General features: G+C 46.7%; 1 protein-coding gene across 8 annotated transcripts in view; it reads right to left on the reverse strand.

Moving 5' to 3' along the window:
- rreb1a (ras responsive element binding protein 1a) overlaps positions 1-27305 on the reverse strand; it is a 235269-nt gene that overhangs the window by 33623 nt on the left and 174341 nt on the right. For 7 of the 8 annotated variants that reach the window (XR_015752812.1, XM_043719503.2, XM_087978500.1 and 4 more), the window contains 2 exons: positions 18834-18978; positions 9269-9408 (listed from right to left, as the gene is read on the reverse strand). Coding sequence is in view for 7 of the 8 variants with exons in the window: in XM_043719503.2 (XP_043575438.2) it covers positions 9269-9408; positions 18834-18978 (285 nt within the window). In the remaining variant the exon portion in view is untranslated. Of the gene's footprint in view, positions 1-5776; positions 9232-9268; positions 9409-18833; positions 18979-27305 lie in introns of those variants that run through there. The other variant, XM_043719511.2, reaches the window with a different exon arrangement.

Raw genomic sequence — 27305 nt, forward strand, 5'->3', positions numbered from 1 at the left:
AACCCATTACCGGAAATGAAGGGTGGGGTTCTTTGGGCAGTGGTGGAGTTTGAGGAATTGAGAAAGATGCTGGGTGGGAGAGTGTGTGTGTGTGAGAGAATGTGAGTGTGAGAGAATGAGAGTGCAAGAGATCTCAAGTGCAAGACCAAGTGCAAGATAGTGCAAGTGTGAAACAGCGCAAGGGAGCAAATGTGACAGAGAAGAGCGTGAAAGTGAATGAGTGTGCATGTGCGTGCACGTGTTTTGGTACATGCTTGTGGGGGTAGGGGGGAAATGCCCAATGTTAGAAGGAGGGCAATGATAGGAACACCTCCAGTTCCCACCCAAGGCCCAAGTATGATTACTTTGTACTTCCCTCACCTCCCAATTCATGAATGTCTCCTGGCACCGTGAATATTGAGGCTGAATGGGATATAGCCCTTTTGTGTTATTCACTGAGCACTTCAGGGCCTGAAATGGGGAAAGGCTGGGGCCTCATCAAGGTCTCACTCATCCCATCTGAAACTACACAGGAACTGAGAATGGGCTGAGGAGGCCACCCGAGAAATTTTAAGGAGAGCTCCCCACACCCCCCACCCCACCCCGCCTCCCCAAACCATCCAACCTGCAAACCCAGAGGGGAGAGAATATTCCCCTGAGTGGCTCCAATTCTGTCTCCAAGGCCTGGGAGATCCTCAAGTCAACAACAAAATCCAGATTCAAATCCCACCGGCCCTGGAGATGTCTCATAACAAATATAAACAGGCTCATTACAAAATACTGCAATGTAAAATTCCATGAATGTAATGTAACGTCCCAATTCCCAAGTCACATCTAGGGGCTAGAGGAGCAGCTGAAGTAATGCTTGGGGAAAGAGGTAAAGTTTTAAGAAGCATCTTCAAGGAGGAGAGTGAGATGAGAGGGGAGAGGAGGCACAGAGGAGATTTTCAGAGTTTGAGGCCCAAAGCAGCTGATGGCACGGCCACTAAAGATGGAGTGATTAACATCGAAGATGAGCAAGAGGCCATAATCAGCAGAGCGCAAGCTCTGAGGAGAGCTGAAGCAGATTACAGAAAGGAGGAGGGGCGAGAGGGACTGAAGGATTTGAGAACGAAGAGCAACTGTATCAAATCATAGGCACTGCCAGACACAGCCTCATTCCTCCACCACCCCCGTGAATATCCTGTCAGGCTGACTTTGCACAGAGCAGGGATTGATGCAGAGTTTTTCCCAGCAGCCTGTCCATCAGGGGAGTTGGGAGTGCTCAGGTCTAGCCACACTGTTAACACAGCGATCCTCAACACAAGCCTTGTTCGAACAGCAGTCAGCGAGTAAATAGCCAGGCCTCAAGCTTCTCTAAACTCAGCTCCACACAGGCTGACATTTCTCTGCACCCCCCCACTCCATTCCCACTGAGACGTCCCGATTACAGGAATCAAAACAACCAGGCTAATCTCTTCCAGTTGCTGCGAGGTTTAACACAGAACTCACCAGGCCTTCAGGCTGACCACTGCTGCTGCACTAACTCCAGTCATCACACCCATTCTCTCTCTCACACAGACACTCAGCCACATACACAGCCAGACACACACACACACACATATTCTCTCACACATATAGTTGCATTGCCCATTACTAGATGAAACAGTGCAATTATCAGGAGTCTGGCTGAAATCAAAGAGGCTTGAATAACCCCTTTGATGTGACAACCTCCTGATTCTAGATGCTCCTTGCACAGAAATGAAAATTCGATTCCAGTGGGAAAGGGGAGTTCATCAAACAGCCTAAATAGTAGTGGGCAGCACTGCTGCCTCACAGCACCAGGGACCGGGGTTCAATTCCAGCCTCAGGTGACTGTTTGCACATTCTCACCGTGTCTGTGTGGGTTTCCTCTGGGTGCCCCGGTTTTCTTCCACAGTACAACGATGTGCAGGTTACGTGGAACAGCCATGAGAAATACAGAGATGGGGTAGGGGTCTCAGTCTGGTTGGGATAGTCTTTGGAGGGCTGATGTAGACTCAATAGGCTAAATGGCCTCTTTGTGCTCTGTAAGGATTCTGTGAACAGAGGGTTAATTTGTTCATTACCAGTGTCTAGGAAGAGCGTTGCGCGTGACTACTCGCATCGTGGTCTTGGCAGCATTACCCCAGGAACACGGAGTAAAAGGAAGACCTTTTAGAATGGAGATAAGGAGAAATTTATTCAGCCAGAGAGTGGTGAATCTATGCAATTCATTGCCACAGAAAACTGTGGAGGCCAGGTCATTGAGTATATTTAAGATGGAGATAGGTTCTTGATTGTCAAGGGGATTAAGGGTGCTACTTCAAAACCAGCTGCTGTCTCAACACACACACACTCTCACTCGTACAGAATCTCACACTCATACATTCCGAGCCTCTCACTCACACGCAGCCCCATGTTCAGGCGCGCGCGCGCACACACAGTCTCTCTCACGCACACGCAGCCTCATGCCCACACAGAGCTTCCATTTAGAGGTGACTTAATTGAACCGTAAGAGATTCTGAGGGGTCATGACCAGTGGATATGGAAAGGATGTTTCCTCTTGTGACAAGATTCTGGAGCTAGGGATAATGGCATTAAAATAAGGGAGCACCTATTTGAAACAGAAATGAGGGATCATTTTATCTGAGGGGTGAGAGTCTTTGAAATTCTCTTCCTCAAAAGTACAGAATTTTAAAATATTTTTAAGGCAGAGTTAGTAGATTCTGGATGACAAAGAGGGGTGAAAGATAATCGGGGGATGTAGAGTTGAGGTAAAATCAGATCAGCCATGATCCCAGTGAATGCTGGAAAAGATTTGAAGGGCAGAGTGGTCTCCTCTTATCCCTTGTTAGTTCAGCTTACACTGGGATCGAACCTCTGAACATTTGTGATCACTGACACTGGAATAACTGGCCACTAGATGGAGTGCGGGAGAGGCTGAGAGCCACCTGCCTCCCTCTAGCTCTGGGATGCTGCCTGACTCCTCCACTCTTGGCACAAGCAACATCTAAAATTCAACGCCCAAGGAATGGGAGTAACAAATCTGCCTGTACCACTCGGTACACAGTGCTGGGACACTCCTCAGCCCTTGGATCTGTTCACAGTTCAAAACTAGAATGATACAGCTTTGCTATGCAAGCTATTTTACTGGATCCTATCTGGCTCACTCCTCCAGGCCTCTGGCTACATTCGTTCACGTCCAGATTCAGTGAACACTTCTGTCAAAATTCACAACGCACAAAATAAACCGCAAGCAAGTTCCAACTGCTGATGGCTTCACAATCCAGAATGCACTGACAAACAAAGGGCCTTTGTCTCACTGCACTCTCTGTACACATATGTTCTATATACATTCTGGAGAAATGCATACAAATCAGAGCAAACGCATTTCCCCCCTTTACCTCTCCATTTATTAAGTCGACAAGTATTGTCTAATTCAATTAATACAGGGCTGTGTACAGAGTGCAACAGATTGGGACTAACTAAATAGCACTTGAAGAAAGCTGCCACAGAGTTGATGGAGCAAATGGTCTCTGCTGTTGTTTCAGTCTATGATCCTCTAGTTACATTTGTGCCACACCATTGCCAGGCAATGACTGTCACCAACAACAGGGTGATGCAGTAGTTAGCACTGCTGCCTCACAGCATTAGGCACCTAGGTTTGCCTCCAGTCTCAGGCGACTGTCTGTGTGAAGTTTGCACTTTCTCCCCGTGTCTGTGTGGTTTTCCATCAGGTGCTCCAGTTTCCTCCAATAACCCAAAGATGTGCAGGTTAGGTGGATTGGCCATGCTCAATTGCCCATAGTGTCCAGGGACGTGTAGGCTTGGTGGGTTAGCCATAGGAATTGCAGGGTTATAGGGGAGAGGGATGGGATGCACTTAGGAGGACCGGGTGGACTTGATGGGCCGAATGGCCTGCTTTTACACCAAATGGATTCTATTATAAAACAAAACTTCATCACCCCCTGACATCTAATGATATTATCATCACTGAATCCTCCATTATCAACATCCTGTGTATCACAGTGGTACAGAAACTGAACTGGACTCGCCATATAAATACAGTCTCTTCAAGAGGAGGTCAGAGGTTAGGAATACTGCAGCGAATAACTCACTTCCTGACTCCCCAAAGCCTATCCACTATCTACAAGGTAGATAGTGATAGAATTTTCCCCACATGCCTGGATGGGTGCAGCTCCAACAACACTCAAGACGATCGATACCAAAATTAATTCCCTCCACAACTAATGTACACACTACTGACACGGTGCAATCTACAAGATGCACCGCAGAAATTCACTAAGGCTCCTTACACAGCATCTTTCAAATGTGTGATATCTACCATCTAGAAGGACAAGGGCAGCAGATGGATGGGAACACCATCCCCTGCAACCTCCCCTCCAAGTTGCTGACCATCCTGATTTGGAAATATATCGCCGTTCCTTCAGTGTCACTGGGTGAAACCCTGGAAATCTCTCCTAATGTATCTACCTACACCACATAGGCTGCAGTGGTTCAAGAAGGCAGCTGACAACCACCTGCTTAAAACAGAAAAAAAACGCTAGCAGTCACAGTGGGTCAGGAATCCTGTCTGACCTGCCGTGATCTCCAGCATTTTTTGTTTTCAGTTCAGATTCCAGTAATTTGCTCCTTCACCGCTACCTTCTCAAGGGCAACTAGGGACAGGCAATAAGTGTTGCCCCAGCCAGTGATGCTCACTTCCTGTGAAAGAATTCAAAAAGTCAATATCTGTCATAAATTCTTGAGGTGCCCTGTGTGGCTTTCCTTGTATTCTAATTGTCCATTGAACTTGAAAGCATGGTTCTGGGCTATTCTAAGCAGGAACGTATGGATCAGTCCTTACGACTGGTGTAAAGAGGCAAAATGCTCGTTTGTACACCTTCAGCCAAGAATCGAAAATCAAGAATCAAAACAAAACTCATTCTGGCCATGTTGACCAGGTGATCAGGGGATGTCAGGAATATATCAGTCTGCCTCCAGTGGCAGCCTGCTGCTAATGCAGTCTTCCCAGAGCCAAAAGCCCCTTCTATTACAGCGTGGGAGAGTTACTCAGACTGCCACACTGGATATATATAGACTCGCGGGCTTAACCCAATTCCCCAGGAAAGTCTTGGTCAGAAAGCCAGCAGAGGAGAAATGTCTCTAATGGGGAAAAGAATAAACATTTTGAAGCAGTACCACCTTCCTCAGTCCAACATTCAGGAGGGATCTTATGGGGAGGTGGTGTTGTGGTGGCAATGTCACTACAGACTAGTAACCCAAGGTTCTGTGAACAGTGGTACAAATTCCCATCCTGACAGATGGAGGAAGGGAAATTCAGTAAAAGTCTGGAATTAACCACTGTCAATTGTTGTAAAAACACTATCTAGGTCATGGATGCCCTCGAGGGAAGGAAATCTGCCACCTTTATCCATTTCTGCCCTACACATGACTCCCAGACCCAGAACAACAATGATTGAGTCATAACCGCCCTCTGGGCAATGAGGGACAGGTAATAGATGCTGGCCTAGCCAAGGATGTCCACATCCCGTGAAAGAATCAAGAAAATAAGGCATTTGGAGTAATGTGGCATAACTGGTAATGTCACTGGAATAGTAATCCAGAGGTCCAGCCCAATGGCTAAGGGACACAAGTTCGAATCCCACCATGGCAGATGGTGCAATTGGATTCAATAAAAATCTGGAATATGAACTAGATGCAATAATGATGATGATCATCGATTGGTGTAAAACCCTATCTGGTTCCTTTAGGAAAGGATATCGGCCATTCTTACCTTGTCTGGTCTGGCCTACATGTGACTCCAGATCCACATCCCATGAAAGAACAAAGAAAAAAAGATTAGTGTCACCCTATTAATGTCAGAATGGGTAACTTTACCACAAACAGTGATTATTAAGCATGGGCTCTAGGTCTTTAATTCAGCAGAAAGACTGGATTTATGAAGCTGTGGTGACAAGTTGCTGGTGGTTAGCCAGCAGTTAGTAAGGTTCAGGAGCTCCCTAGCACCCATGCCCAATTTTGCCACTGGCATTGCAGACAAGGCCAGCATTTTCCTTAATCTCCCTTGAACACAATGGTTTGCTTGGCCATTTTAAAAGGACTTTTTTTTTTTGTTCACAGGATGAGGGCGTTGCTGGCTAGGCCAGCATTTATTACCCAGCCCCATTTGCCCAGAGGGCAGAGTGATGTGGGTCTGAAGGCTATACCAGGTAAAGAAGGCAGTTTTCTTCCCTAAAAGATATTAGACAGTGTTTCCTGACAATTTTTCATCGTTAGACTCTTATTTCCAGATTTTGGGAATTTTGTCATGGTGGGATTTGAAACCAGGTCCCCCCAACATTACTTGGGTCTCCAGATTAATAGTCTAATGACAACACCTCTAGGCCAATGCCTCCCCATAAGAGTTAACCCCAATGCTTTGGATCTGGAGTCACATGCAAGGCCAACTTCTTCTTCTAAAGGACATTAGTGAAGCACTTGAGTTTTCATACCAAGCACTAACTGTGTCAGCTGTGGTGACCATGAAACTAGCTTTCAATTCCAGAATGTTACTTAATTGAACTTAATTTCCACCCACTCCACTGGTGGGATTAACCCTTATCCCAGAACATTAGCTGGTAACCTCACCTAAGTGACATTGCCAATGCAATCACCATTCCCCGTTACATTACTTCTGGAAAAAAAAAAGTGATTCTGAGATCAAGTGATGGTATCTACACTGGAAAATGTAAGGACTCAGTAATGAGCACCCAAGTGAAATGATCTCAACAACACTGCAAGAAGCAGCTTTTCCGACTTGCCATATTCTCAAATCTAATGCCAACATTGCCGCAATTCCAGATCAGTTTCGAAATATGCTGTGGGCAAGAAGATCCTGAGGCACAGTTGATGGTATCCTGCCCCTGAGCCAGCAACTTCTGACTGAGGGGATGTTACCCCTTGTCGGGGTATCTTGAACCAGAGGCCACAGTCTTGGGATACATGGTAGGCAATTTAGGACTGAGATAAGAAAAGATTTTGTCACTCATGAGTCTGTGGAATTCCCTGCTACAGAAGGCTGTGGAGGCAAACTCTCTGAATATGTTCAAGAAAGAGAGAGAGACACACACATTTTTAGACATTAAAGGCACCACCGGCTATTTGGAGAAACCAGGAACATGGCATTGAGATACAGGATCAGCTATGATTATACAGAATGGCAGAACAGGCTCAAAGGACTGAATGGCCTACTCCTGCTTCTAGTTTCTACCCTTCTATATTGTCTGAGAGACTTTTGGAAAAGAGTCTCTAAAGTGGACAAAAGAACTTACCCATCTGTTGCCAGGCAGAGACAACAATCTGCCATCACTCCCCTATTTCCTGATTCCCTACTGTGTTATTACTGGTAGGGCCCTCTCCATGTTGGTGACAAGTGAGGCATTTTGCAATCTTTTGCAAAGAATAAAACATGTAAATTCAGCCCCAGATCGTCTGAGTTGCTGATTCCCATAACACACAGGAACAGCAAGCCACTCAGCCGCTCTGGCAGGTTTTGTCATGAACATAATCACGGCTAATTTTCCAGCTGAATGCCACTTACCCTGCTCTCTCCTTCATATCCATCAATATCTTTAATGCTAGAACACCAAAACACTTGATATAACTTTTTGTCACCTATAGAATTAATGCAAGGTTGGGATGGGTAAGTGAGGAAGGATGTTTCCCCTGACTGGCAGGGAGGAGAGTGGGCCACAACCAGAGCATAAAGTTTCAGAATGTGAGGTAGACCACAGGGGAGTGAGGTGAGGGGAAACTCTTTCTCTTGGAGGGTAGTGAATCTTTGGGATTCTCTACTCCAGAGGGCTGTGGAGGTCCAGTTGTTGGGTTTATTCATGATAGTGATAGATAGATTTCTCGATACTAAAGGAAGCAAGGGCTGCAGGAAAATAGCATCGATGTAGAAGATTGGCCATGATTGAGTTGAGTGGTGGAGCAGACGTAAAGGGCTGAATGGCCTAACCTTGCTCCTATCTCCTATAGTGGGTTGAGGTGAGGGAGGGGATGCAGAGTGGGGACAAAGGTTATTTGTGGGATCATGCTGCATGCAAATGAGTTGTAATGTTTCCTACATTACAACTGAGACTACACTTCAAAAAGCACTTCATTTTCCGTAAAGCGCTCTGACATTAAAAAAATTACAAAAATGTAGTCTCTCTTTACTAATAAATTCAATGGATTCCGGGTGCTAATTTGCTCCTTTCTTCATGGCAACACTTCAGCCAATCAGCACTCTTCCCTCCTGTAGTATAAATTGCGGTGATTGCTTGAAATTTGGCATTCTTGCATTGAGTCCTGATGAGTATAAGACAAACAGCTTCAGGAACATGTTTCTCTATGTTCAGTGAGATTCAACAGAGAGTCAAGGATCAACCCTCCTTTAACCAACAAGGGGTTAACAAGGAACCAGCCTTCTGCCACAAGGTCAATATCAGTGGTCCATGTGAGGGGGAATCTAGATAAACACAAGCTGGAGAAAGGGATAGAATCAGAATGGCCACAGAAAGCCTTTCTATCCATCCTGTCCATTGTGTTATCTTGTCTCACTCCTATTTTTACCCATAGCCCTCTAAACTGTTTTGTTCTTAGAGATTTCATTGAATGGCAGTGCAGACTTGATGGATTGAATGGCCTACTTCTATTCCTAAGTCCAAGAGTTTTGTCATTATCTGGAGCCCCGAATTGAAAGCACCGACTGAAGAAAAGGTTCTGTTGACAGGATGAGGCACAGCCGCGTAGGCAGAGCCCAGTGCTGAGCAGAAACACTGACAGAGACCAATTGAACATCACGACCCGTGTTTGGGCTTCAAAACACTGGGAGTTGCTGTGCCAAACAAAATGGTTTCCTATGTCCCAAATGCCCCTCCAAGATTAAAGAGAAACTCTGCAACCGTTAAAGGACAGCGGAGGGTCAGTAGGGTTGGCTGGACAACACAATCTGCACTGACACTTCAGAACCCCAAGACTTTCAGGGAGATATCAAACAAAACAGACCCTCGTTCTGTGTTATCGCTATGGTAACAGAGCCTTGGGGAAACTGCACACATGCTATCTTCAGCAGAGCTGCACGCACCACAGTCTGACACAACGTGGATTCTCCAACCAGTTCAGACTCTCAATAACGTGATAGTGAGCCAACGAGAGACAAAGAGAGACGATTTAAGACTAACATTCGGCCATGCATCCTGGCTTCAGTGATCCCAGGGCTGGGATAGGGGAACCAGCTTACCTGAGGGTTGAGTCAGGGTGAGTCTCCATGTGGCTCTCCAACCCATATTTGCAGATGAAAGTCTTGTAGCAGATTGGACAGTGAAGAACCTCTTCAGTCTTTTTCTCTTCCTCCTCGTCGGAGGGAACCTCTCGGGTAACCTAGGCAGGAGGAAGGGACAGAGAGAGAGAGAGAGAGAGGGAAAAGAGCACAGATGGTCAATCAGCATGTCGAGAATGTTGTTTCCTTGTTGGGAGGGATCAGTTGTGTTGGCTTCCATCTCTTCTTGCTCCAAAATGTCTCTCCCACTCTCTCATATGGACTGGGGGAGGGGGGGGGGAGCACTTCTGTGGGCTATTCTGGTGATGGGAATGTGGTAGTTGTCCTACACCTGACACTTGTACTCGGTAACAGCTCTTCACCTATTCAACCACGGGCGGAACAACCAAGATTTCCTATGAAGTTGCCTGGGCCAGACAGTTTCAGTGACAGAGAGGGATTGGACAGACTAGGATTGTTTCCCGTGCAGCAGAGGAGATTGAGAAGGTACACGGTGTATAAATGTATAAAATCATCAGTGGGGTAGATAGGGTAGACAAGAAGAAACTTTTCACCCAGAGGGTGGCGGGAAATCTGGAACTCACTGCCTGTGAGGGGTGGGAGAGACAGAAACCCTCATCACACTGAAGAAACATTTAGATGTTCACTTGCAATGCGAAGGCTATGGGCCAAGTGCTGGGAAATGGGACTAGAATAGTGAGGTGTTTGCTGTTGACAAGCACAGATTCAATGGGCTGAAGGGCCTTTTTCTGTGCTGTAAATCTCTATCCCAGTACGAGAAGGAATAGGCCTTGATTTTATTCCCATGCCACACCCCCACCCCGTACCCCCGGCCTCTGCTGTACAGTCGATTGTAGCCCTAGGGCCTGCTGTATGTTAACTGAGACCAGCTCAGAGCACAGGGCTGAGGGTGGGAACCAGGTGACTGCCTCACCTAAGGTGTTTCCCAATGGACTCCCTCTGCCAGTGACATCAACCAACATCATCACAGGGTGAGGCACTGGAGATGGGCCGGTATCCAGCCAACTCCCCGGATAGTAACTGCCACACAGCTGTGGGGTGGAGGTAAAGGGCAATAAAGGATGTGACGGAAGAGAGGGCATGAGGGAAAATAAATTGTACAGTGAGTCAACTGCCCCTTCCCCTGCTCTGACACACTCACAGATATCGCCCAACATTTGCAGAGGCCTCTAGGACATCAACAATTTCCAAAGTCAACTCATGCCCAATCATTTAGTGGGTCCAAACCAATTTGACTGGGTTATAAATTTTAATTGTAGAGTCACTGGGTATGTAACTCTATTCAGATGGGGCATACTCAGGTGTGACACTGTGCACCAGAGCTGATTTAAACTGTGTTTATTGGGTTTGGAGGCACTTGCTTGTAATGTGCATCCCTGCAAATACAGATGAGAAGCTTAGACTCCACTTGTATCCTTCAGCACTCGTCCAGCTGATGTGGAACACAATCTCCTCATAATAGTGACCTTTTAGCCAGTGAAAGTGGACACTGCAGGAACAGAGTTAGGGAATGTGTTCAATGACATGCAAGCCAGGGGGGTGCTGCTTACTACACTCCCATGTGTTAAAGGGGGAACACCCTCAAATGGCTTGGCCTGCCACATGAACATCCGAGTATAACTTGTGCATTAATTATTCTCAATCCATCACCAGTTGTTACTCAGCTCTCTAAGGTTTTAAAGTGGGGGAGACACTAGAGGCCGGCATTGTGTAGAGGATTTAAAAAAAAAATTCACTCCACTCGAAGCACTCTGACAACAGAGCAATACTTTCCACAGCTGCATCCTATCACATTCGTGCCCCAACTGAGGAACTGTCAAATCTTTCAGTCGAACCCACTTCCCCTTTGAAAGATTACAGCAGCCAGTCTGCCTAGAGATTGAGAGCATCATGTATACCCTCGCATTCGTATTATCAGGCCATCAGATCACTCTCGTCACACATGCTACGTGTATCAGTACCCATTCCTCTGCTGCCAAACCTTTCATAATACAGGCCTATACTGTGCTTTTCTTAATCAGGATATTCTAGAATGCAGCAATGTCAGGATGTAGGAGCAAAATACTGCAGACGCTGGAATCTGTACTGAAAACAACAAAGGCTGGAGATCACAGCGGGTCAGACAGCATTCACTGAGAGAGAGCAAGCTAATGTTTCGATTCGAGATGACTCTTCATCAGAGTTGAGGGTGGAGCGGATAGTTGGGAAGGAAGATGGATAGGTAGGACAGGTCATGAAGGCGGTGCTGTGTTGGAGGGTTGGAACTGGGATAAGGTGAGAGGGGAAATGTGGTGTTGGAAAGGCACAGCAGTTCAGGCAGCATCCAAGGACCAGAAGAATCGACATTGTGGGCATAAGCCCTGCATCAAAACTATGCCCAAAACGTCGATTCTCCTGCTCCTCGGATGCTGCCTGACTGGCTGTGCACTTCCAGCACCACACTCTTGACTCTCATCTCCAGCATCTGCAGTCCTCACTTTCTACTAAAGTGGGGGAGGGAAAATGAGGAAACAGGTGAAATCCACTTTGATGCCATGTGGTTGGAGGGTCATGAGGTGGAAGATGAGGCATTCTTCAGATGGTTAGGGTGTGGCACTGGACGAGGCACAGGACCTGCATGTCTTTGGCAGAGTGGGAGGGGGAGTTGAAGTGTTCAGCATGGGGCGGTGGGGTTGGTTGGTGCAGGTGTCCCGGAGATGTTCTCTGAAGCGCTCTGCAAGTAGGCCTCCTGTCTCTCCAATGTGGAGGAGATCGCGTTGGGAGCAATGGATACAGTAAATGACATGTGTGAAAGTCCAGGTAAAACTCTGATGGATATGGAAAGCTCCTTTGGGGCCTTGGACAGAGGTGAGGTGGGAGGTTTGGGCCCAGGTTTTGCACCTCCTGTGGTGGCAGGGGAAGGTGCTGGCAGGGCATCTCCAACCACACGGCATCAATGTGGATTTCACCAATTTCCTCATTTCTCCTCACCCCACCTTATCCCAGTTCCAACCTTCCAACTTGGCGCCACCCTCATGACCTGTCCTAACTGTCCACCTTCTTTCCCACCTATCCACTGCACCCTCCTCTCTGACCTACCATCATTACCCCAACTCCATCTATCTATAGCACTCTCAGCCACCTTGCCCCCAGCCCCACCTCCCTCTCATTTATCTCTCCAGTCCCTTGGCCCACAAGCCTCATTCCTGAGGAGGGGTTCTTGTCCGAAACGTCAATTCTCCGGTTCCTCAGATGCTGTCTGACCTGCTGTGCTTTTCCAGCACCACACTCTCGATTCTGATCGCCAGCATCTGCAGTGCTCACTTTCTTCATCAAAGTTGATGAAGGGCTCAGATAAAGAGTCATCTCGACTCAAAATGTGAGCTTGCTCTCTCTCCATGGATGTTTTCTGAGCTGCTGTGATCTCCAGCATTTATTGTTCTCATGTCAGGATGTAGCTCACTGTGTTACAGACCAGCACCCTTGCCTCAGTGACAAGGTTCTGCAGCAAGGAAAGTGGAGAAGCATCCTGCAGGAACTGAGGGTAAAGGGTGCAGTCCATTTAGCGGAGACATTAAATCAAAGTCTGCTTGGGTGGGCACAGCTCTATTTTCAAGCCAAACGGACCTGCATCCAGTTTCTTTCGCAACATTCACCCCTCAGAAAACATCCCGCAGGAAAACAGATTCTCTGGTTGTTCTTTGTGGGAGCATGCTGTGTACAAAATGTCTGCCACATTCCTGACATTGCAACACTTTAAAAAGTGTCATTTTGAGACTATCAAGTGGTTAGAAAAAGCACCAAATAACTGTGAATCTTTCTTTCATACGAAATCTATTCACTTGGCACAGAATCATTCACTGTTGGAAATAACAGAAAAACTTAATTGCAAAAATGTGACAGGTCAGACAACAGCGGGAAGAGAAAGCATTATTTTGATGCTGAGTGGCTAACCTGATGCACATTTCATCACATTCTGCTTTCAATTCAACAGTCGGCAAACATGGCTACAATTAATTTTTTTAAGGCAGCATTTATTACTCAGTGGAGTTGCAGTTTGAACAAAGTGGTTTGTTTGAGCCATTTTAGGGGGTGGGATTCAAGAGTGAGGGTCCCATTGCTGAGATTCTAGTGTCAGTTTGGGTAAGGATGGTACTAGGGACATCAGTGAATGAGGCAGCTTTTTGACAACAGCTGATGCTAGTTGCTGTTATTGAGACTAGCTTTCAATTGCAGATTTTATATTAATTAATCTGCCCTGGTGGGATTTGAACCCATTCCTCCACGGACCTGCACGTTATCAATCCAGTGGTTTTGCCACTACATCAACATCACCCCTTCCCCAGCCCCTGAACTATAGCAGAGTATTAGCAATTCAATAAGGGAGCCTCACGACTGAGGTCACAAAGCACAGGAGGAGACCATTTGGCTCAGCAAGATCATGCTGGCTCTCTTAGGAGCATTCCGGTCACTTCCACTGCCTCACTCCGTTCCCTTAGCCCCTCCTCAAGTCCAGTTCTGTAACAGCCTTCTATATTCCCGCAAAACATACGCATGCGCAATATCAGAGTGGCACACAGTGAGTCATTGACCAGAGAACTGAGGTGGCAAGATGTTTCTCTTTGTAAAGAATTCCTCTGAAAGCAAAAGGGAAATAAGATCATGGTGGAAAACATACAGCTCTGAGTGGTCAGGCAGTGTCAGACACTGAGGCTTGTGACCAAACTACATTTCACTAAGGCAGCCTGAACTGTACCCCAGTACAGAGTAGCTAATGGTGACGCCTGTACCCCAGTACAGGTCAGCTCAGAGAAATAACTCTACCTCAATACAGAGTAGCTCAGGGTGACGTCTGTACCCCAGTACAGAGCAGCTCAGGGTGACAGCCTGTACTCCAATATGGAGCAGCTCAGGGTGATGCCTATACCCCAGTACAGAGTAGCTCAGGGTGACATCTGTATCTCAGTTCAGGATAGTGCCTGTACCCCAGTATAGAGCAGCTCAGGGTGATGTCTGTACCTCAGTACAGAGCAGCTCAGGATAATGTCTGAACCCCAGTACGGAGCAGCTCTGGATGATATCTGTATCTCAGTATGGAGCAGCTCAGGGTAATGTCTGTACCGCAGTATAGAGCAGGTCAGGGTGATGCCTCTACTCCAGTACAGAGTAGCTGAGGGTGACATCTGTATCTCAATACAGAACAGCTCAGGGTAATGTCTGTACCCCAGTATAGAGCAGTTCAGGGTGACACCTGTACTCCAGTACAGAGTAGCTCAGGGTGATGTCTGTACCTCAACACAGAGAGCTCAGTGTGATGTCTGTACCTCAGTACAAAGCAGTTCAGGGTGATGCCTGTACCTTAGTAAAGAGCAGGCGGAAGTGGGTACTGCAGATGCAGTAGATTAGAGTCAAGATTAGAGTGGTGCTGGAAAAGCACAGCAGGCCAGACAGTGTCCGAGGAGCAGGAAAATTGACGTTTCTGGCATTCCTGAGGAAGGGCTTTTGCCTGAAACTTCGATTTTCCTGCTCCTGAGATGCTGCCTGACCTGCTGTGCTTTTCCAGCATCACTCTTATCTTGTCAGTAAAGAGCAGCTCAGGATGATGCCTGTACCCTAGTACGGAGAAGCTAAAGGTGATGTCTGTACCTCAGTAAGGAGCAGCTCAGGGTGGCATTTGTACCGTGTATAGAGCAGGTAAAGGTGACATCTGTACATCAGCACAGAGCAGCTCTGGGTGACGCCTGTATCCCAGTAGGGAGCAGCTCAGGGGCCTGTAGCTCAGTAGGGAATAGCTCAGGGTGATGCCTGTATCCAGTATGGAGCAGCTCAAGGTGCCGTCTGTACCCCAGTACAGAGCAGCTCAGGGTGATGTCTGTACCCCAGTAAAGAGGATCTCAGGGTGACACCTGTCCCCAGTACAGAGCAGCTCAGGATGATGCCTGTATCCCAGTACAGAGCAGCTCAAGGTGCTGTCTGTACCCCAGTGCACAGCAGCTCAGGGGGAGACCTGTATCCCAGTACAGAGCAACTCAGGGTGATGTCTGTACTCCAGTACAGAGCAGCTCAGGGTAATGTCTGTACCCCAATACAGAGCAGCTCAAGGTGATACCTATACCCCAATACAGAGCAGCTCAGGGTGACACCTGTACCCCAGTATGGAGCAATTCAGGGTGGCGCCTGTACCCCAGTAAAGAGCAGCTCAGGGTGGCACCAGTACCCCAGTACAGAGTAGCTTGGAGTAACGTTTGTATTTCAGTACAGAATAGATCAGGGTCATATCTAATTGGAGGCTGCAAATTCATTGAGATCAGCAATGCCATTCAGGACTGGACTGGAAATCACTGTTTCTCGATCCACACATGCTACCAAACCTCTGAGTTTCTCCAGCATTCACTCTATGTATTTCAGATTTGCTGGTGTTCCAGAGTTTCTGAAGTGTTCAGGCCACTTGTCCTTGCGAGCACTTGACTAGAATGAGCTGCTATGTTGTGCAATTTCTAGAGATTACCATGAGTAACTCATGGCATTGCTGGAAGACAGGTGGATATCCAGTGCAGAGGGTAACGTTCCCACCTCCCAGCTGTCACTTTAAGGAGACAGCACCTTCCTTTGTTGATCTGTGTAACCTAATATTATCCAAAATCAAAATGTGACAGCTTGTTTTTATTACAAACACAAAAAGAGAGGCAGATTTTTGCTCACTGTCTCAATCTACAGTCGTGTCAATGGCTTTGTATTAACAGCAGACAGACAGTTGATGGACACTGACTGCTGTGGACAGGAATGACACTTAAACCCAACTCCACTCACAATCAGGCAGGGGAGGAGGGGGCAGCATTACGATGAATTGTTTATAGCTCTGAATTCCAGACTTTGTCCCCTGACGTTTTATCTCTCTGCCAAGGGTCATCTCTGCCAAATATCGGGGTGGGTTCATGGGTACAACAGCCAACAATCATTCTGAATTGTTCATTTCAAGTTTGCAGCATTTACTAAATTACTTTGGGGATAATAGATAGGAAAGATTGAAATAGACAGATAGACACAGAGAAAGAGATGGGGGTGGAATGAAGAGGGGTGAGAGATAGATAGAGAGAGAAGAGGGAAAGAACATAAGAGACAGTAAGAGGCATAAAGACAGTGAGACAGAGAGAGAGAGAGATAGAGAAAGAGAGAGAGGGAGGGAGGAACATTGAGGGAGGAAAGATAGGGGAATAGAGACGCAGTATCAATATCCAAACCAATGTCCCATAGTAACTATATCCAGACCAAAATTACTCAGTAACCACATCCTGACCAATAGCCATTATCCTTTATTCAACATCACACAAAAAAAAGGTCATTACCATGATCCTGTTCGAGGGAGCTTCCTGTGTGTGAATTAGCTGTGAAATTTCCTACACAACAACAACGGCTATACTCAACGTCACTCTCATCAGAGCAGGTGGCTACACAAGTGTAATGGTAAAGTTATCGTAGGCAGTGTGGACTAGATGACAACTCTCTCTCACTAGAGAGGGACAACTGGTGATGGTCTAACCCAAGGGTCACCAGCCCTTAAGTGAGGGGAGAGGTTGAGAAGGAGGGTCCTTCATGATAACCTCAGTTAATGTGGGAATTGGACCCACGCTGTTGGCATCACTCTACATCATAAATCAGCCGTCCAGCAAGAGAGCTAACTGACTCCTGCACAAGAGTAACTTGTGGGCACAAAGGTGTTCGGATTTCTTGAGGCAGGTACCAACTAGGGTGAGGCCAGGCGGACTGGGTGAGACCATTTTTACAAATTGAAGCAAACAAGCAGAATTAGCATTGCACAGGACTGAGAATAGACAAAGGGTGCGAATAAGGAAGGTGCAGTCAGCAGCTTGCAAATGATCAACTGGTGCTCACAGAACTCCCGACTGTCACTGACCTTAACACTTATTTAGCTACTCCTTAGAGTGCTCCTTAGAAGCTGCTCAGTGTCTGGTACATGCCAATCAATTCATCAAGAAAGAGGGTGGGGTGCCCTTTGATCCCTTATCATGATTGTAAGGGACTGCCTCGGACTGGCACCTACTCCATCAGCAATGCCTAATGGAAGCTGATTAAAGAAAACCATTTAATTTTACTCTACAGACAGAATACAGACCATACTCAACCAGCCCATGGTCGCAAAAAAACAAAATAAAATATCTACCATTAGAGTGACTCCACAAATAGACAACATTCACTGAATAACCCTCAGTGTACCACTAGCTACATTAATAACCAATTTATAACAACCAGTTGAGCTCATTATGTGGTTCATTTACACATTCATGCACAGGATTTCTACAAATAAAAAGGAATAAGATCAAACTTTAAAAGAATTATCCACGACAACACCTCAGCCAACCAGAGCTGACTTGCCAACCAACCAGCGTCCTTTTCTGTAGTGTCAAATGTTGTGACTGCTTCAAATTTGGCATTCTTGCATTTGTGTCCTGATGAGTGAATGATGAAAAGTTTCAGCAATATGGCCTCATTATTCAGTGATTCTGAGTACCAAGACAGTACTGAGTACCAGAATTAGATAGGAAACTAAATTTAAGAGGCATTTGGACAGACACATGAACAGGCTGGGAATAGAGCGAAATGGACCACATACAAATATATGAGATTAGTTGAGAATGGCACATGAGTTCAGAAGGTTTGGCACATACTGGGCTGAAGGGCCTGTTCCTGTGCTGTATTGTTCTATATTCTATGATGTTTGTAGAAACATAGAATTCTTACATCAAGGAGGAGGCCATGTTATCCTGATTTCAATGCCCTGCCTGGAAAATGCAAAATTCCACCTTACTGTCTGGAGAGCTCAGTTATTCACAGGTCATTTATATGGAGGGGCCACAGTAAGGAGAGTCCTTTTTTTTTGGAAAACAGATTAGTAGCAACTACAACGTACTTACTTTATCTCAGTAAGAGCTGATGGCGCAGGTCCATGGGTAAGAATACTCACAGACTCAGATGTTTACAGTCCAGAATGAGAACATCAGCCCATTGTGCTCGCACCAAATAAAAGATTTACAAGAATGTTGCTAGGGTTGGAGGATTTTGAGCTATAGGGAGAGCTGAATAGGCTGGGGCCGTTTTCCCTGCAGCCTCAGAGACTGAAGGGTGACCCTTTATAAAATCATAAGGGGCCTGGATAAGATAAGCAGACAAGGTCTTTTTCCTGGGGTGGGGACTCCAAAAGTAGGGGGCATAGGTTTAGGGTGAGAGGGGAAAGATTTAAAAGGAACCTAAGGGGCAACTTTTCCACGCAGAGGGTGGTGCGTGTATGGAATGAGCTGCCAAAGGTAGTGGTAGAGGCTGGTACAATTGCAACATTTAAAAGGCATCTGGATGGGTATATGAATAGGAAGGGTTTGGAGGGATATGTGCCAAGTGCTGGCAATAGGGAATAGATTAGGTTACGATATCTGGTCGGCATTGACGAGTTGGACCGAAGGGTCAATTTCTGTGCTATATATCTTCATGACGCTAAGTGATGTGCAAGTACCTTTTTGCTGGGTGATTCCTCCTCCTTCGCCTCCCCTTCTTCCTGGCTCAGTTTCCTTTTGACCGAGGGTCTTCGGCGTTTGGTGGGGGATGGGGGACTGGAGCCCAGCGAGCTGGTAGGCTCTTTCTCATGGATCTTCATGTGCCTGCAACAGCAAGAGGACAGGTTTTAACATTCATTTTAGCTTCCACAGCCAAGGCTTCATCGTGACCAACCAGACTGGAGGCTGGATCACCGGGAGCTCAGCGATTCACGGGGCCAAGTGGGCTGGGAGGAGAGAGTCTGGAACAATGTACACAGAACCTCTCATTCCTTTCAGCCCATCGCATGCAGGTACTGACAGTCTGACCCTTAATACAATAGTAGTCCTTTACTGAAATACAAACCTCGCAATTATGCAGATTCAGTTTTAACAAGAAAACTAAAGTTTATTATGCAAACAAAATTTTAAAGAGAAACAGAATAAACCAAACTATTTACACATATGGCAACTTTAAATTTGTGGTAAAATACAATCCCATCCATCCCAAAAGTACTCTTTCACAATACTCCCACCAAAGAGAGTTTCCTTCTCGACAGAACTTAATTCAACTGAGGCTTCAATTAATTAGCTTGAGAATTTTAAAGCCTCTTCCTTGAGTCTTCATACCACTAAGCTTAGGCTTTCTCAGCTTCATAATTTGAACGAAGAGAGTCAAAACGTGCGGTACTGGAAAAGCACAGCAGGTCAGGCAGCAACCGAGGAGCAGGAGAGTCAACATTTTGGGCATAAGCCCTTCCTGACGAAGGGCTTATGCCCTAAACATCGACTTTCCTGCTCCTCGGATGCTGCCTGACCTGCTGTGCTTTTCCAGCGCCACACGTTTTGACCTTATAATTTGAATGCATTTTAAGATATAACGTAGCACTGAAATTTAAAGCCCAAAAGCATCCAAATGGTGGGGTTACCATTAAGTAGTTAAAAAAAAGCTTGAGATTGAGTTGTGGTGAAGGTGTAGTTCCAAGGTAAGTTTGACGTCTGCCTCTTATCCATCTGCTCTCTCCCAGTGAACTATGCTGATAAGCCACTTCACTCTGATTCAGGATGCTGGGGACCCTGTTCATGTGTGCATGTGCGTATGCATGTGTGTGTGAGAATGGGGGTGTGTGTGGATGCAGGGGTCCCAGTTCCTCCTGTGTAATCTGGATCTTCAACACAATTACATCTATTACTACACCAGTAATTAAAAAGCATTCACTTGAAGCTAATACTGCCTCACTCACATGGATGTCTATTACAAGGGTCTATACTTCAGCCCACAGAGAGACAGCCTGAATTCTGTAGGGGCAGCTAAAAATGGTCAGGTCCCAGTTCGATGACAAGTCTCATCCTGTCACAATGAAACTGCTTCAGTATAGTGTGTGCAGGACAAGAAACTGAAATCAGAAAGTTTTCTCAACAAAGATTCACACTCAATGCAGAGCTTCTTGTCCGACAATGAAACAACTCACAAACAGAGCACACACTCCAAAGCAAAATCAAAAATGGAAACCTCTCCAAAAACAAATAAATTGGAATACTCCCAAGAAAGATAGTTAAAGCAACAAATGTAACGAGACAGGGATCTCTGTCAGAGCTGGTGATAGTTACCTTAATTACTATTAATTACTAACTCGAGCAATGTGATTACACTCCATTCTCAGAACTATTAAAACTGATTATGTATAAACAAGCCAAACAACAACAGCAACGTGTATTTACGTAGAGTTACTACTCTGTTAAACATCTTGATATGCTTATAGGAGCATGATGAAACAAAATTGGACTGAGATGTTGGGTAGAATCTCGTCGATGAGCTGGGGGTCTCAGCGATTCAGATGGTGAAAGATCTCACCATGCGGCCTCTTGGCAAAAGCCCTGCCATCTGCATAATAACCCAACACTGGTGAAGCCAGAAGAGGGCCTTCACCCAGAGGGTGGGCATCCAAAGATAGGTGGAGGGGTAGATAGTGTTGAGGAAGCAGGGAGACTGCAGAGGGACTTTGACAGGCTAGGAAAGTGGCAGATGGAATTTCAATGAGGGACAGTGTGAGGTTATGCACTTTGGTAGGAAGAATAGAGACATAGACAATTTTCTTAATGGGGAAAGGCTTCAGAAATCTCTAGCACAACATGCTTTGGGCGGGAGGGGGGGAGATTCTAGTTCAGGATTCTCTTAAAGTTGACTTGGAGGTTTGTTGGCAGTTAGGAAGGCAAATGCAGTGTTAGCAATCAAGAGGGCTAGAATACAACTCCAGAGATATACTGCTGAGGCTTTGTAAGGCTTTAGTTAGACCACAATTGGAGTATTAAGAGTGGTTTTTGGCCCTGTAAATAAGAATGGGTGTGCTGGTGTTGGAGAGGTCCAGAGGAGGCTTACAAGAATGATCCCGGGGATGAAGGGCTTGTCATATGAGGAACAGTTGAGGGCCCTGGATCTGTACTTGATGAAGTCTAGAAGAATGAAGGGGAGAATCTGATTAAAACTTACAGAATACTGAGCGGCCTGGATGGACTGGATGTGGAGATGTTTTCACTAGGAAGAGAGATTAGAACTTGAGGGCACAAGCTCAGAGTGAAGGGACGATCTTTTAGAACTGAGGTGAGCAAGAATTTCTTCAGCGTGGTGACTCTGTGGAACCCACTGCCACAGAAGGTAGTGGAGGCCAAGCCATTGAATGTCATTAAGACTCAGGTAGATAGGTTCTTGATTAGTGAGGGGATCAAAGACAGGGAGAAGGCAGGAGAATGGGTTGAGAAACCTTAGCCATGATCGAATGGCCGAGCAGACTTGATGGGCTGAATGGCCTAATTCTGCTCGGTGTGGTGTTGGCCCACTCAGCGAGAGCTGCCTGCCAATCAGGGGCTCCCATCTACAGTGGCATCATGGAGGTGGCCAAAGCTGCTGGTGGAAAAGGACCTTCTGACACCCTCTCCCCCCCCACTCCAAATCCCACTGCTCTACCCCAACCCCAAATCACACCCCTCTCCCTCATCCCAAATCCCACCCCTCTACCCCCACCCCAAATCCCACCCATCCCCAACCCCAAATCCCATCCCTCCCCCCAACCCCAAATCCCACTCCTCTCCCCCATCCCAAATCCCACCCCTCTCCCCCTGGAAAGAATGGACTAAATGGTCGCTTTCTGTGCTGTAAACATCAGAGTCTCCTTCATCCAGAGAATTCGCCACCACAGGAAGTGTCTGAGGCCAGAACATTTAACGTTTTCATGGAGTTAGATATAATAAAGCTAAAGAGATCAAAGCATTTGGGTGAGTAAGTGGTAACAGGGAACTGTGTTGGATGATCAGCCATGATGATGTTGAATGGCGGAGCAGGCTCTAAGGACCGAATGGCATCCTCCTGCTCCTATATTCCTATGTGACTATATGGGGGTTGGTAGAGAGAGAGCACCAGGGCAAAGGCAAAGGCAAGGCACAACACCCTTCTACCAAACATCAGTCCCTCGATTAGACTCCCGACTGCCTTTGATAGAAAGCTATCCTGGCCCTGAGGTGACTCCAGGCTGCATGAAAATTATCAGCTAAGGTGCACCCTGTACAGTGACAGGGCCCATCTCCAGCTGGATCTTGCCCAGCCAGTGTGATCCAAGGCCCCAGGGTCTCTTGGCAACAACTGGGAAGGCCGGCCCTGGGTTGTCGGAGTGGTAGAGATGGGGGTGTGCCCCCTAACCCACAGTTAAATGTCCCTTGTGCCACCGAGCCAACCAATTCCCAATGGCAGAAGATTCCACACATGAAGAAAGTGCATCTTGGAGAAGGAGGGACAGGAGAAGAGGCAGATGGAAAGAATCCCTCATTTTGGAGCCCAGTCAGCAATAAAAGGCACAGCCACCAACGGGGGAGCAATTCCAATTGTGGCAAGCTACAGAGGCCGAGAGAACAGGCAGAGGTGTGGGGGCTGGAGCAGATTACAGAGAGTGGACAGGACAAGGCTGTACAGGGATTTGAAACCAAGGGTAAGATTCTTAATACCAAGTGGTTGTGTAATGAGAAATTAAAGCCAACCAATGAACAGAACCATGTTTTAATGCTGTTTAAAAGTCTGGGATATTATCTTTAAATTACCAGACTCAAAACCATGGGATTAAATTGAGCCCATAGAAAAAATTCCAAGATAATTTTGAGGAAAATCAACAGGAATGTGTTGATATTGTGAGCATCACTTCACCGTGTTGTGATGGAGTCAATGTGTGCACTATAAATCTCCGCCTTCTCAAAACACTGTCAGGTTATGTTCGAGGTAAAATACCTTTATTGTGCTTGTAAGTAGCAACGGTGTGTGTTTAACACATCACCACTGGAGCTTTGAGACGCACAAATATTTTTCAAAAGGGTGGACGCAAAGAAGCAGAGTGTCTCGGGTTTGGCCTCAGCTGGAACGCGGTGTCCACTTCCAGGCGCTACGCCGTCTTGGGAAGGGAGTCAAGACCCAAGAGAGGGATATACACAGACACACAAAAATGGATCTACTCTCAGTCCAGGAGAGAAGGCAAAGAGGGAGCAGCTCCAAACATAATGGGCTTGGATGGAACAAATGAGGAAAGACATGAAGGTCAGTAATGAGAAGACACAGGTTGAAAAGTGATTGGCAAAGGTTGCTTCAGAAAACACCTCTTTTAAAGCCCAACGCAGACTGGGTGTAGGGATAACGTACTATTGAAAGATTTGACAGATGTTTATTACAGCTCCTGTGAGTACATACAGGGTCTAGGCTAACACTAAACTATTCAGACACTGGCAGTAACAAGCTTCCATCAGTGAGATATCCTAGGAGTGGTCCCAGCAAAGGCACAGATGGAGACCTTTAATCCCAGGGCTTCCCAACGTGAGGGTCAGGACTCCAAGAGGGGCAGCCTGCTGATATTTTGAGGAGGGTGAATTGTGAGGCAGCAAGGGAGTGAGTGCCCACAGAGGGAAATCTCCAATTGTGTTCCCTTTATGACGAGTCCCATTCTCATGAATGTTCGCAGCACCTTCTACCTGAAACTATATTCAAGCACGGACAACGGGGAGTGGAAGGGTTAAAGTGCAAACAGCTCAGGAGCATTTCGTCAAACCATTGGGTCGCACACTATGATACAGTCAAGATATCATGTCTCTTTTAGGTGGAGACACCACACCACTATTGCACAAAAGAATTGGCTAGCTAACTCACAGTTCTTCAATAGAGCTATGCAATTAAACCCAGAGTGTGGTTCTCAACATGTATCCTGTAAACATTATCTCTTCCAGTTTCTCCAATTCCCTTTCCAAAACTGCTGCTTTCACCATGTTCCAGATCCCAACAACATTCCACACTCAACCTAACCTGTTGAGACTCTCTGGTAGTCTCAAACAATTACCGTTAGCCGGAGAAATCAATTAGCTTCTTTTTTTTTAAATCAAACCAAGTATCTCCACCGGTTCCATGGACAGCAGATGTACAGAAGTGACCTGCACTCTACTCCCTTCAACAGGCCTCTTCACCCAGCCTCAGACTGTCAGTGGCATCACCAACACTTGGCCTAATTATTTAGGTTCAAACAGTTACTAAGCTGCAGGGGGAGAGGTTCCAGTGGAGGTGATGGAATAGAGGGAACCTTCAGAACTAGGCATTCTGACGTCACAAACACAGACATGCGGACAGTCAAACATTCAAACTCCTTATGGTGGGAGTGTGGAGATGGGGGGGGATTGACCAGACATTAACCGCGAGCCATTCCCCCATTATCTTTTGTCACCAGACCCTCACCGGGCTGTTTCTCGTTCTACCCCTCTTCACTTCTTTTCTGAAAAAATCTCCTTTGAGATTATTAGCCAGCTTTCTCCAAGGTTTCCAAGCAGGTGTGTGTACAACAACAACAACAACTTGCACCTTTCTCTATTCACTTTCGCGACATGAACATCGCTGGCTGGGCCAGCGTTTATTGCCCTCAAGGTGGTGGTGGTGGTGAGCTGCCTTCTTGAACTGCTGCAGTCTACATGCTGTGGGCTGACCCATGATGCCCCTAGGGAGGGAATTCCAAGATATTGATCCAGCGACATTGAAGGAATGGCAATATATGTCCAAGTCAGGATGGTATTGGCTCGGGTGGACCTTGCAGGTGATGGTATTCCCATGTCTTTAGAAGGACAAGGGCAGCAGATATAAGTGGTCATAGGTTTGGAAGATGCTGACTCAGGATATTTGGTGCATTTCTGCAGAGTATCTTGTAGATAGCACACACTGCTGCTCTTGAACATCGGTGGTGGATATAGTGGATATTTGTGGGCATGGTGCCAATCAAGTGACTGTCTGGAGTGTTGTTGGAGCTGCACCCATCCAGGCAAATGGGAAGTTTTCCATCACACTCCTGACTTGTGCCTTGTAAATGGTGGACAAAATGTTAGTAGTCGGGAGGTGAGTAACTTGCCGCAGCATTCCTAACCTCTGACCTGCTTTTGTAGCCACCGGATTTATATGGCAAGTCCAGTTGAGTTTCTGTTCAATGGTAATCACCAGGATGTTGAAAGTGGGGGGGAGGGGGGAGGTGGATTTACGCTGTCACCTTCGTTGTCGAGAAGTGACCTCAGCGCCCTTACTTTACAGAGAAGGAAGGAAACAAAAGGAACTGCCAGCCCTCATGCTGCCCAACTGCTCAACTGGCAAGAGTATAGCTCAGAGGATACAGTGTGTTGACCCTCCACCACAGCCTTACAGCTGATGGTACAGATTACAGATGTGGTCCAGTGTAATCCCACAGATGAACTGCATTTTGTAATGAGACACTGAATAGGTCACTCTGTGCTTGGGACGTTGGCACTCATTGGGAATAGCAATTGGGCGAATGTTAAATTCCAACAGGATGCACCTCATTGTTTTGGCACTTTTGTGTTTGACATGAATGTCAGAAAGCAGTAAGCATTCCTGAACTGACTGACAAAGGTGCTTCAAATGGTGCCTGTAATCACCATCAGCAGAGGAACCCCCAGCATCAAATCGAGAATTAAAAAGGCAGCTTTCCACAGAGAATGAAGATAGAAGAGTATTTACTTAATCAGTGCAACATTATAGTCAGGAAGGGAGAGATAGTGGAAAGATGAGGGAAAGGATTGGGTGATTGGAAGAAGAAGGTGTTTTATTTTCCTTCTATCTCCTTCAAATTCCAGAAAATGGTTAGAATCCCACCAAACTGCAAACCCGGATCTCCTAACCACATGCCCTGTGCTTTTTTTACATCTCATTGTCGACTTAAATGGAAATAAAACACATTGTGAAGATACAATGGTGCTGGGAGTGGAGGGGGAGGCAGCCAAGGCTCCTGCTCCCAGTTTGACCACATGAAAGTGCTGTACTCGGAAACAGAGCGACTAACGTCAGGACGCAACAAAGTTCCCTCAGCCCCAAGCTCTGTGATGCTCCCTCAACCTCACTTTCTTCCTTCGAGTCACTGTGACCAGTATTGGGTCGTCCAGCCAGACCACTCTGCACGTAGCTCTGTGCCACGCTGCGTTTGTGAACTCCTGGTGACCTTTCATCATATTAAAGACAAGATGGCGCCATCAGACAATGTGGGGGAAGCAGACAGAGCAGGAATGCTGCACGCGAGAACCACTCGCTCAGTTACGAGACACTCTATGCTGGGGGTGCGATTTTCCAACTGGGCTGGACAGCCCGAGTATTAGGACAGTCAGACGAGCTGCTGAGTATTCCCAACGTTGTCCTGTTTCTATCCCGAGCAGGAGGAGGACGTGTTGTTGTTCCACTTTGATGTAGCCAGTTTGCTGATGAGCACGTACAAGGAGGACAAGCCCGGTGGTGGGGAGCAGCACATTTCAGGAGGTAGAGCTCAGCGCCGCCTGAATCCAGGGAGGTGCCAGCGGGTCGGAACATGTCCCACAGGGTGACTGTACTCTGAACCATCCTGTTATTCTGGAAACTCACCAACCTTGAGCCCTGTCGAAATACACCAGCTCCTGCACTCATTGCTTTGAAAACATTTTTTCAAGCCTGTGAGTGAGCAGCCATTTTAACCTCCTCCTCTTCCAGCTATTCTCAGATCGAAGTGTAACCTCACGCAGTCAGAGATATTTCAGATTTTCCTTCAAAGCAAGCATTCATTCGATTCACAGGAACCAGCAGAGTGAACATGGCAAACCCAGACAAAGGGGTGGAGAGAGGAAAACTGCAGGCTATGTGCTGTCCTGGAGACCAGCATGCACTGCAGTCACTGAGACACATCCAGCACACTGCAGCAAGCTCAGCTTTAATGGTTTAGTCTTCCCCTAATCCCAGCTGTGGAAGAAAGTCAGGACTCCATCACAGGAGGGGCTCCTCCTACAAGACAAACTGTTCATCCAAATACCCCTTTAGTGGAAGCACTGGGGCAAATGCCAAGGAGCTTTCATGTTCCCAGAGGGGACACTGGTCCCTGGCATCGCTCTGTGATTCGGGAACCATCTGGGAAGGC

The sequence above is a fragment of the Chiloscyllium plagiosum genome, unplaced genomic scaffold (genome assembly GCF_037043375.1).
Source record: "Chiloscyllium plagiosum isolate Xiang-an unplaced genomic scaffold, Cpla_swu_hap1 HiC_scaffold_34, whole genome shotgun sequence".
Classification (NCBI taxonomy): Eukaryota; Metazoa; Chordata; class Chondrichthyes; order Orectolobiformes; family Hemiscylliidae; genus Chiloscyllium; species Chiloscyllium plagiosum.